The 10,768-nt window shown below is 46.0% G+C and overlaps 2 protein-coding genes across 2 annotated transcripts in view; both read left to right on the forward strand.

Annotated features, from left to right (window-relative positions):
• Positions 1–19, forward strand: part of cyb5r1 (cytochrome b5 reductase 1) — an 8,048-nt gene extending 8,029 nt beyond the window's left edge. The window contains exon 9 of the mRNA XM_080845632.1: positions 1–19. This exon is cut by the window's left edge and continues 1,450 nt beyond it. The gene's annotated coding sequence lies outside the window, so the exon portion shown is untranslated.
• Positions 20–8,131: 8,112 nt separating this feature from the next.
• Positions 8,132–9,304, forward strand: gpr25 (G protein-coupled receptor 25; the record flags this gene model as incomplete). Its single annotated transcript, XM_080846695.1, has 1 exon — positions 8,132–9,304. The coding sequence occupies one exon, from the start codon at positions 8,132–8,134 to the stop codon at positions 9,302–9,304; it is 1,173 nt and encodes a 390-aa protein (XP_080702821.1).
• Positions 9,305–10,768: the final 1,464 nt, after the last annotated feature.

Below are 10,768 nucleotides of genomic sequence, written 5' to 3' on the forward strand. Positions count from 1 at the left end.
AATAAAAGGTCAAAAGGTCGTATCAGGAGTGGCTGTTCTTCAGATGAGCCCATCATGACACTCCTCTGTGGATCAGGATCAGGGTTAGGGTGAGGGTCAGGAATGGCTGATGGCTGTTCTTCAGGTGAGCCCATCATGAGACTCCTCTGAGGGTCAGGGTTAGGATCAGGGACCCCTGTGGGTTAGGTTTTTGAGGGAGGGGGACGTCCCATCCTAGGGCGAGACCCTCCAGAATATTGGCGCAGGTGCCATCTAGTAGCCCCTCCAAGTATCATCAGCCTAGGGGTAGGATCAGCGACTCCTTTTTGGGTCAGGATCAAGATCAGGATCAGTAGGTGCGTTTCCATTCAGCTCGTTCGCATTAACGATTCGCATTCACGGACGATTCGCATAAAACAAATGCGCATCAGCGACCGTTTCCATTCACCCGAGTCTTTAGTCTAATTTGGAGGAAGAGTTTTGTGCATGCTTGAATGGACGCCCTCCTCTCTGCCGTCGGGACTTTTAATGCTGTAGCATTTGAGTTGTTTTGAATATAATTGCTAGAAGGAGAAGGCGTAGACCGTTTTACACTCACATAGCAGCGAATTCCGTTCCCCGCAGACGTCCGTACATCTGGGAACGAGCACGGTCTAGTGATTCTTTTAATTTGGTGAAGGCCCACTTCACTGCCCAGCTGTGGGTCGAAAACTTCAGGCTGACCAGGTCAGGATTTCAAGAATTGTGCAACGGATAGGCCCTGCTGTGTTGCCTGAAAGTATTTGCTGCCGAAAGCCTGTCCCCACCGACGAGCGCATTGCAATTGCACTTTACAAACTTGCAACATGCGCGGAATACCGTGTTGTGGGCGAAACGTACCACTGTACAAAGATGTTTATATGCAGTATGCTTTGCCATCCGAGTACAAAGAAATATATTAAGTTACCATACCTGGGCGAGGTGCAAGAGATTGCGAACCGAAACAACCGCGCACACCAGGTCCGCATGTGTTAGATATAATAAAATCAATGATCACAAAACAAAAAAACAATAATTTACAACAACAAAAAAGTACGTGTGGGGAGATAACATGTCCACGTAGTTTGCACGTAAATCAAGTTAATCAGTTAGCCTACAATAAACTAGGTAATGATGATGATGTTCAGGGGAAACACACCGCAAACATAGATATACTATAGTATATAACAGCAGGTGCATATGCTGCATGAGGTGTGGTGTATTAGCTGGCAGTTTGAGAAGCAGTAGAGGAACATCACATTCGGGGCAGACAGCAGCACGGTTGTCTCTCACTGCAACAGGACGTAGTCTACAGTCCAACTCCGAACATAAACAAATACACAAAAGACGCGAATCGCTCGAATAAACTGTTTCCATCTACGTTAAGCGCATTAACTAAATTCGAAAAACTAGTTAATCCACCTCCCTCTGGCGAATCGAATTTCTATGCGCATTGGGGAAGTTAATGCGAAACGCACGCGTTTCCAACCAGGATTAAATATTCGCATAGAGATAATGCGCATTAAGACATGGGATGGAAACGCACCTAGTGACTCCTCTGTGGATCAGGATCAGTGACTCCTCTGTGGATCAGGATCAGTGACTCCTCTGTGGATCAGGATCAGTGACTCCTCTGTGGATCAGGATCAGTGACTCCTCTGTGGATCAGGATCAGTGACTCCTCTGTGGATCAGGATCAGTGACTCCTCTGTGGGTCAGGATCAGTGACTCCTCTGTGGGTCAGGATCAGGATCAGTGACTCCTCTGTGGATCAGGATCAGTGACTCCTCTGTGGGTCAGGATCAGGATCAGTGACTCCTCTGTGGGTCAGGATCAGTGACTCCTCTGTGGGTCAGGATCAGGATCAGTGACTCCTCTGTGGATCAGGATCAGTGACTCCTCTGTGGATCAGGATCAGTGACTCCTCTGTGGATCAGGATCAGTAGGTGCGTTTCCATTCAGCTCGTTCGCATTAACGATTCGCATTCACGGACGATTCGCATAAAACAAATGCGCATCAGCGACCGTTTCCATTCAGCCAAGTCTTTAGTCTTTAGTCTTGGAGGAAGAGTTTTGTGAACTAGAATGAACGCCCTCCTCGCTGCCGTCGGGACTTTTAATGCTGTAGCATTTGAGTTGTTTGGCTTAATAGTTGCTAGAAGGAGAAGGCGTAGAAGGTTTTTACATGCTTTACAAACGTACATAGCAGCGAATTCCGTACCCCGCAGACGTCCTTACATCTGGGAACGAGCACGGTCCAGGGATTTTTTTAATTTGGTGAAGGCCAACTTCACAGACCATCTGTGGGTCGAACACTTCAGGCTGACCAGGTCATCATTTCAAGAATTGTGCCAACAGATAGGCCCTGCTGTGTCGCCTGAAAGATTTAGCTGCAGAAAGCCGGTCCCCACCGATGAGAGAATTGCAATTGCGCTTTACAAGCTGGCAACATGCGCGGAATACCGTGTTGTGGGCGAAACGTTCGGGGTCAGCAAGACCACTGTACATAGATGTGTATATGCAGTATGCTTTGCCATAAGAGTGCAAGCGCATAAACATATTAAGTTACCCGACCTTGGCGAGGCGAAAGAGATTGCGGACCGAAACAACCGCGCACACCAGGTCCCGCAGGTGTTTGGTGCACTGGATGGAACTCACATCCCCATACTTCCCCCAGCAGCAGGCTATCGGGATTTTGTGAACAGAAAAGGATGGCCAAGTATTATTCTGCAAGCTGTTGTGGATGACAAACTACTCTTTAGAGATGTTTGTGTTGGAACACCCGGTAGCGCACACGATGCTGCTGTGTTCGCCTCCTCCTGGCTTTTCAGGTAGGCTAAATATTTTGGAACCATTTGTTTAATTTGATATCATAGCAATAATAATAATAGTAATAATAATAATAGCCTATTTACAAAGGTAGGCTACAGTTAAACAATATACCTTTAACAACGATGTGTCAAGTACTAGCCTATTATAATGCTATAACTATACCGCAATAATTACTATAGCCTCGTGATTTACTTCTTTGGCACTCTCTTTACAGTCACCAAGCGGAGTTACCCCAGTCCCTTGTCGAAATCGAAGGGGTGCAGTTGCCTCTGATGATTGCTGGTGATCCAGCATATCCCCTCCTGCCCTGGCTAATGAAGGGGTTCACTGGACCAAACCTGTCTGCGGAAAAACTGCTTTTTAATAACCAGCTCAGCAAGGTGCGTGTACGGGTGGAGCACGCTTTTGGTAATTTGAAAGCAAGGTGGCGTATCCTGTCCAAAAGATCGGACATTCACCATAGCTTCCTGCCAACTGTTGTGGTTGCGTGTTGTGTGCTCCACAACATGTGTGAGATTAATAAAACCATGCTGCCAGGTCCCAGAGAGCCACTCAATTTGCAGCTACCCCAGGAGCAGGAGACAGCCCTTCAGGACCAGCCAACTAACACAGCCACTGCAATTAGAGATGCTCTGGTGCGCCATCTGGTTGCAAGGGCACAGCCCAATGGCACACACTAGTTTAGTTTTTTCTTTCTTTACATTTAAAATAAATCTCATCTTTGCTCCTTGAACGTCTCATCTTTGCTCCTTGAATGTCGATATGTAATGGTATGGAGTAATTGAAACTTACTACGTGTAAAAAAGACTAGAAATTGAATGTTTATTTTTAAGCCTCGAAAGTTGCACTGGGTGCCTTTAAGTTAGGAATACGTTGACAGACAACAAGAGACAAGATGTTACAGATCAGTGCGATTTTATTTAAATACATCTGTTGAATAATAATAATATTTACTGAATAAAATAAACTGAAAACATGGCACTTGTGAACTTGTTTTCCCTCAGAAAACAGATTGAACAGCTCATAATCAATTAGACTTCTGGGTTGAAGTAGCTAGGTAAAGAAGTGTTATGTGGTGGTGAATGGGTGTGATAAGGAGGGGTTGTATGTCTAGAATTGTAAGCTGAATTGAGGTACTGTGTAGGTGGGTCAGGATTGTAAATGGGAGGTATTGGAGACTGAAGGTTAAGAAAGGTGGAAGGTGGTGGGTCAGAATGTTGTGGGTATGAAGGTGGAAATGGAGAGATGCTCCTTTGCATGTTTATGGTCGTAAGGACCTCATAAGCACGAGCCTGCCTTTCAGCAGCTTCAGCACACCTTTCAAAACATCTAACTGCCTGATGCAATGCTCCAGAAATCGATTGCAGTGCCTGCTGCTCCTCCTGATATTGCTCCTCGTGCTGTCTCAGGTAATCGTTTAATGAGCTCTGCATGGTGGTGACTCGGCGCTGCTGGCGGAAGGGACGTCTCTCCACGGAAGGCGGTGCAGAAGTCACCGAGGAAGACGCTATGAGTTTATAAAAATGTGGTTGCTTATATTTGTCATGATATATTTGGTAACACTTACATTTAAGGCCTTAATCTAAAATGAAATGAAAAGGGGGTCACGAGCCTTAAATTATGCTTCTTTCAGGCCGAAACCATTCAATGACCCCCTAAAACGTAGCCTATAGGTTATGTAGCCTAACATCTGTCAAGACACCTACGTTCTCCAGCGTCCTCTTGTGGTCTTTCCAGTTCCACATCTGTTTGTAGGCCTACAACCTCCACTTCTGTATCTGTATCTCGTTGGCCATTGTCTATAAAATAACTTTCAATTACCTTTCATATATTTCAGTTGACTTGGTTCTACAAGTCAGTTAGCTAGACTACTGCTAATATTAGCCAGCAAGAACACAATTGAATTTAGGCCAAACAGAAAGAGAACTAACCTGCTGTATTTATTTGGCTTGTAATAGCGGTGGCCATAGGTCTGTGTCCCAACAAGGAGTCCATGATATCGAAATAAATAAAAGTGGTTTTCCCTCCTGCCCCACTTCTAGCGAGACGCCTTTTCTCTTTCATGTACCTCTGTTTTGTGTTTTTCCATTTGGTTCTTAAAACAAGCCATGGCTTCATAATTCCATTCTCTCCCATTTTCTGCTCTAGCTCCCTATAAGCGTTGGAATTTCGACGTTGCTTTCCGTCTAAAATTTGTACAATATCGAGCTCTCTAATTAAATTTAAAAAGCTCAATGTCTCGGTGTGGGTCCACACACTCCTAACGTCTTCAACATCGGCCATCCTTGCTCTGCTGGTAACCACAGCAACCTGCACCTAAATAAGTTTTAAGAGCGCGCGGCGGAAAATCCTGGCCACAGATATGCAAAGACGTCAAGTAAAATCAAGTCGAATTCCTATACAGCGCATTTCATATAAGCCCACCACCCAGTTCGCGTCAATAGAATAAAATCAATGACACTAAACAAAAAAAAAACTATAATTTACAAAAACAACAACAAAAAAGTACGTCTTGGGAGATAAAATGTCCACGTAGTTTGCACGTATATCAAGTTAATTGGTTAGCCTACAAAGGTAATGATGATGATGTCCATGGGCAATGAGGGAAACAACAAACAGCAACCATAGATATGTTATACTAGTATATAACAGCAAGTGCATATGCTGCATGAGGTGTGGTGTATTAGCTGGCAGTTTGAGAAGCATTAGAGGAACATCACATTCGGGACAGACAGCAGCAGGACGTAGTCTACAGTCCAACTCCGAACATAAACAAAAACACAAAAGACGCGATTCGCTCGAATAAACTGTTTCCATCTACTTTAAGTGCATTAACTAAATTCGAATAACTAGTAAATCCACCTCCCTCTGGCGAATCGAATTTCTAAGCGCATTGGGGAAGTGAATGCGCATCGCACGCGTTTCCATCCAGGATTAAATATTCGCATAGAGAAAATGCGCATTAACATATGGGATGGAAACGCACCTAGTGACTCCTCTGTGGGTCAGGATCAGTGACTCCTCTGTGGGTCAGGATCAGGATCAGTGACTCCTCTGTGGATCAGGATCAGTGACTCCTCTGTGGGTCAGGATCAGTGACTCCTCTGTGGGTCAGGATCAGTGACTCCTCTGTGGATCAGGATCAGTGACTCCTCTGTGGGTCAGGATCAGTAGGTGCGTTTCCATTCAGCTCGTTCGCATTAACGATTCGCATTCACGGACGATTCGCATAAAACAAATGCGCATCAGCGACCGTTTCCATTCACCCGAGTCTTTAGTCTAATTTGGAGGAAGAGTTTTGTGCATGCTTGAATGGACGCCCTCCTCTCTGCCGTCGGGACTTTTAATGCTGTAGCATTTGAGTTGTTTTGAATATAATTGCTAGAAGGAGAAGGCGTAGACGGTTTTAACATGTTTTACAAACTCACATAGCAGCGAATTCATAGCTAGTGATTCTTTAAAATTTGGTGAAGGCCCACTTCACTGCCCAGCTGTGGGTCGAAAACTTCAGGCTGACCAGGTCAGGATTTCAAGAATTGTGCAACGGATAGGCCCTGCTGTGTTGCCTGAAAGTAGGCTATTTGCTGCCGAAAGCCTGTCCCTACCGACGAGCGCATTTTACAAACTTGCAACATGCGCGGAATACCGTGTTGTGGGCGAAACGTACCACTGTACAAAGATGTTTATATGCAGTATGCTTTGCCATCCGAGTACAAAGAAATATATTAAGTTACCATACCTGGGCGAGGTGCAAGAGATTGCGAACCGAAACAACCGCGCACACCAGGTCCGCAGGTGTTAGATAGAATACAATCAATGATCACAAAACAAAAAAACTATAATTTACAACAACAACAAAAAAGTAGGCTACGTGTGGGGAGATAACATGTCCACGTAGTTTGCACGTAAATCAAGTTAATCAGTTAGCCTACAATAAACTAGGTAATGATGATGATGTTCAGGGGAAACAACACACCGCAAACATAGATATACTATAGTTTATACAACAGCAGGTGCATATGCTGCATGAGGTGTGGTGTATTAGCTGGCAGTTTGAGAAGCAGTAGAGGAACATCACATTCGGGGCAGACAGCAGCACGGTTGTCTCTCACTGCAACAGGACGTAGTCTACAGTCCAACTCCGAACATAAACAAATACACAAAAGACGCGAATCGCTCGAATAAACTGTTTCCATCTACGTTAAGCGCATTAACTAAATTCGAATAACCAGTTAATCCACCTCCCTCTGGCGAATCGAATTTCTATGCGCATTGGGGAAGTTAATGCGAAACGCACGCGTTTCCAACCAGGATTAAATATTCGCATAAAGATAATGCGCATTAAGTAATGGGATGGAAACGCACCTAGTGACTCCTCTGTGGATCAGGATCAGTGACTCCTCTGTGGGTCAGGATCAGTGACTCCTCTGTGGGTCAGGATCAGGATCAGTGACTCCTCTGTGGGTCAGGATCAGGATCAGTGACTCCTCTGTGGATCAGGATCAGGGTTAGGGTGAGGATCAGGGACTCCTCTGACAGGAGACGGACTCGAGGTCGGGGGTCGGGGGGTCGGGGGGTATGCTGTGGTCAGGAGGGACCTTTTCCACTAAAGGACTTTAATCTCACACTACCAGCCCTGTCAGTGTCGAATGTACAAAATTGTTTTGCTTGACAATTAGTTTGGATTACAACCATGTTTAGCATTCGTTCTAATGTCGACCTATACAGGCAGTTTTACCATCAGTCTCGTGAAGCACACACACACTCACACTGCGGCATACGATCCTCTCTGACTTAAGTAATTAAGTAGTAGTTAATTACTTAATTAACATTTTTAACATCACTTTTCATTGCTGTCATATGAGCCTTTACATCAGTCACAGAAATATTTGATTCTGTCAAATTGGAAATTGTTCAATGAAAGATTTACTTACTTAAAGCAGGAACATAATTAAAGTTAAAAAAGCTTGGTAAAGCTAGAGCAAGATAAGATTTCTAAAAACAGCATTGGTGTCTTTCAATATACAGTATATAAGTATACCTTTGCTGTGTATGTATTATATATTATTTTCTACGTATGTATTACATATTATTATGTGTATTATAAAGTACCCATACATCTATCTCCGGCTTAGATTTGAGTTGAGATAAACAGACAAAAACAGAGAGAGCAAGAGAGAGAGAGAGAGGAAGAAGGACTCAGCACAAAGCAGAAGCTGTTGCTTGTGGTTTTTCACCATATCTAGCGCCACTGAGTCTGTGTGTGCCAGTCTGCCAGTGCCTCTCCTACGCGTCTACAGCGATGACTCTCCCTCGCCAGCCCGACCACGGAGATGCCAGATGGTTTTTCTACCCGACTATGAGCACAGACATGGTCACAACCTCTGGGTATGACCACGGTGATGCCAGTGGGTCTTTCTCCATGACTACGAGCCCAGACTACGGCGACGACGACTACGTGACTCTGTTCCCAGGGGAGACGGACAGCGGGCTGCTGCAGGCCATCCCCATCCTCTACTTCCTGATCTTCTTCGTGGGTTGCCTAGGCAACCTGTGCGTGCTGGTGGTGCTTGGATGGGTAGGGGGGCGGAGGAGGCTGGTGGACACCTACCTGATGAGCCTGGCGCTTGCCAACCTGCTGTTCTTGGAAACGCTGCCGCTGTGGGCCCTGTCCGCCGCCGTGGACCACCGATGGGACTTCGGTCAGCCGCTGTGCCGCATCAGCAGCCTGGTGATCGCCGTCAACCGCTTCTCCAACGTGGCCTTCCTGACGTGCATGAGCGTGGACCGCTACCTGGCCGTGGTGCGTCAGCAGGACTCGCCCTTCCTCCGGAGCGGCCGCTGCGTCCGGGTCACGTGCATGGTCGTGTGGATGCTGGCGCTGGTTCTGGGCGCGCCCGCACTGTTCTTCCGTCACGTGGATCCCGTCACGGGGATGTGTGTGGACCGCGACGACTCCGTGTGGTTCCAGAGCTACAGCCTGGCGATGGTGCTGCTGGCGTTCGTGGGGCCCGTGTGTGTGATCCTGCTGTGCTACGGCGCCATCTGTCTGCACCGACAGCGCCACTGCAGCCTCAGCGCCAACCCGCACACACAGGCCCGCCGACGCCACACCCTCAAGATCGTCACGGCCATCGTCACGGCGTTCGTGGTGTCGTGGCTGCCCTACAGCGTGTGCCGCGTGGCGCTGGTGGGCATGTGGCTGGGCGGGGGGGAACCGGGCGTGGCACTGCAGGAGGCGCAGGTCATCTCCTCCTGCCTGGCGTTCCTGAACAGCTGTGCCAACCCACTCCTCTACCTGCTGCTGGACCGACATTTCAGGCGCCGTGCCGCGCACCTCGCCCTCGCCTGCCGCGCCCTCACCTGCCTCCGCCACAGGGCCGCCGCCGAGGACAATTCCCTCTCCAGCGTCGACACAGACAGCCTGTCCGGCACCACCGTTGCATGCAGTCTCATCTTTTCATTATTCGTTTAATTCGTTTAATTCTTAAGCTGTTCTAGTTCTAGTTCCAGTTAGATGCATGACTCGATTTTAAAAACTGAATCTTGTTTCATATAAGTATGACAGGCTTATAACATTTAATTACATAACTGTCAAGTGTTTTTGTAACAAATTTTACCAGAATGTGTTAGGTGAAAATTCACCCCAGTTACCTCAGGACTCTCGAGCAGCATATAAGTATATTTATTAGACAAACAACAACAACAATTGCAATCGGGCTCACTCCCAGCACAAGGCTGAAAGTGAAGCAATGTTAAACACATCGCACAAGGTTTACATAGACAGAAGTTAAGCGTTCAGCAGAGAAAACAACGTGGTGGATTTCTGACATCTGACGCAAGGATGGAAGTTTTGCACAAGGTCGCCTAGGCTTCAGATAACATTCAAACAAGGATTCTTTGCTGTGTCCTTGAAGGCCCTGTTCCCCATCAAGCATTCTGCAGATCACATCGACTGTTGACTTTTGTCACAGTGGGCCAGCCTTGGAAAACTGTATAGGAAGACAGCTCCTATTCTCTGTCTCTTTCTAAGGCAGGCTTACTCGTTTACAATGTGTTAAATGTATCCAGGTGACTCTCTCCACTATTTTGACTGTGGTAGATGTTGACAGTAACACTTTGTGTGGTCTGTCCCACTTGGGCGAGTGGCAGTGTTTTCTTTCGAGGCTTTTGATTAGGACCCAATCTCCTGGCCCAACCTTGGTTTCAGCCTCACAGGTTCCTGTGAAGCAGAGAGTTCTGAGAGCATTTTGCTAATTCACATTTTTGCCATATATTCTGCAAATGTATATTCAATCTCCCAGTCTGTTTCAGAAAATGTTTTGAGAGTTTAGGCAGTGTAGGTTCTTCCATACATCATTTCAAACAGTGATAACAACATGCATGCTAAATGTCACTTATTTCACTCTTGGATTCTAAACTTTTAAACCTTTAATAGTTTGGATTTAACTCAATAAAATAAATAATGAATGATTAACCTTCTTTCTTATAAAATATGAATAAGCAGTGAAAATATATGCTTACTATCCCCACTTATTGAGGCATGTTTTAAGTCAAGCATGGCTCTATTTTGCAGCATATCTTTTAGTATTGTGAGATCTCATTCCTCAATTGTGTACGTGTCGGATGGTTGTTGTAGAGTGGCCTGGTTAGTGGCCTTGCCTGCTTTGTGGTTTCCCAATGAAACCGGGTCTTTGCATGTGTGTGCGACCCGCAATCAGGGCAATTAGTTCCACTGCCTCTGCGGAATAGTGTGGTGGTAGTGGCTGTGTGTTCAAGGTTTATTTGCATGAACCATCAACAAACAATAGTTAAATCAGCTTTTGGAAAAGGCATATCTTGTAGGTCAGCTCTGGCTGCTGTAGTTTTTATCTGTCTTTGCTACACATTAGTTTTGATAACCATCCTTTGCCGTAAGTAAAAGTGTAGCTGGGCTAAA

This window comes from Sprattus sprattus (genome assembly GCF_963457725.1).
Source record: "Sprattus sprattus genome assembly, chromosome: 10".
Taxonomy (NCBI): Eukaryota; Metazoa; Chordata; class Actinopteri; order Clupeiformes; family Clupeidae; genus Sprattus; species Sprattus sprattus.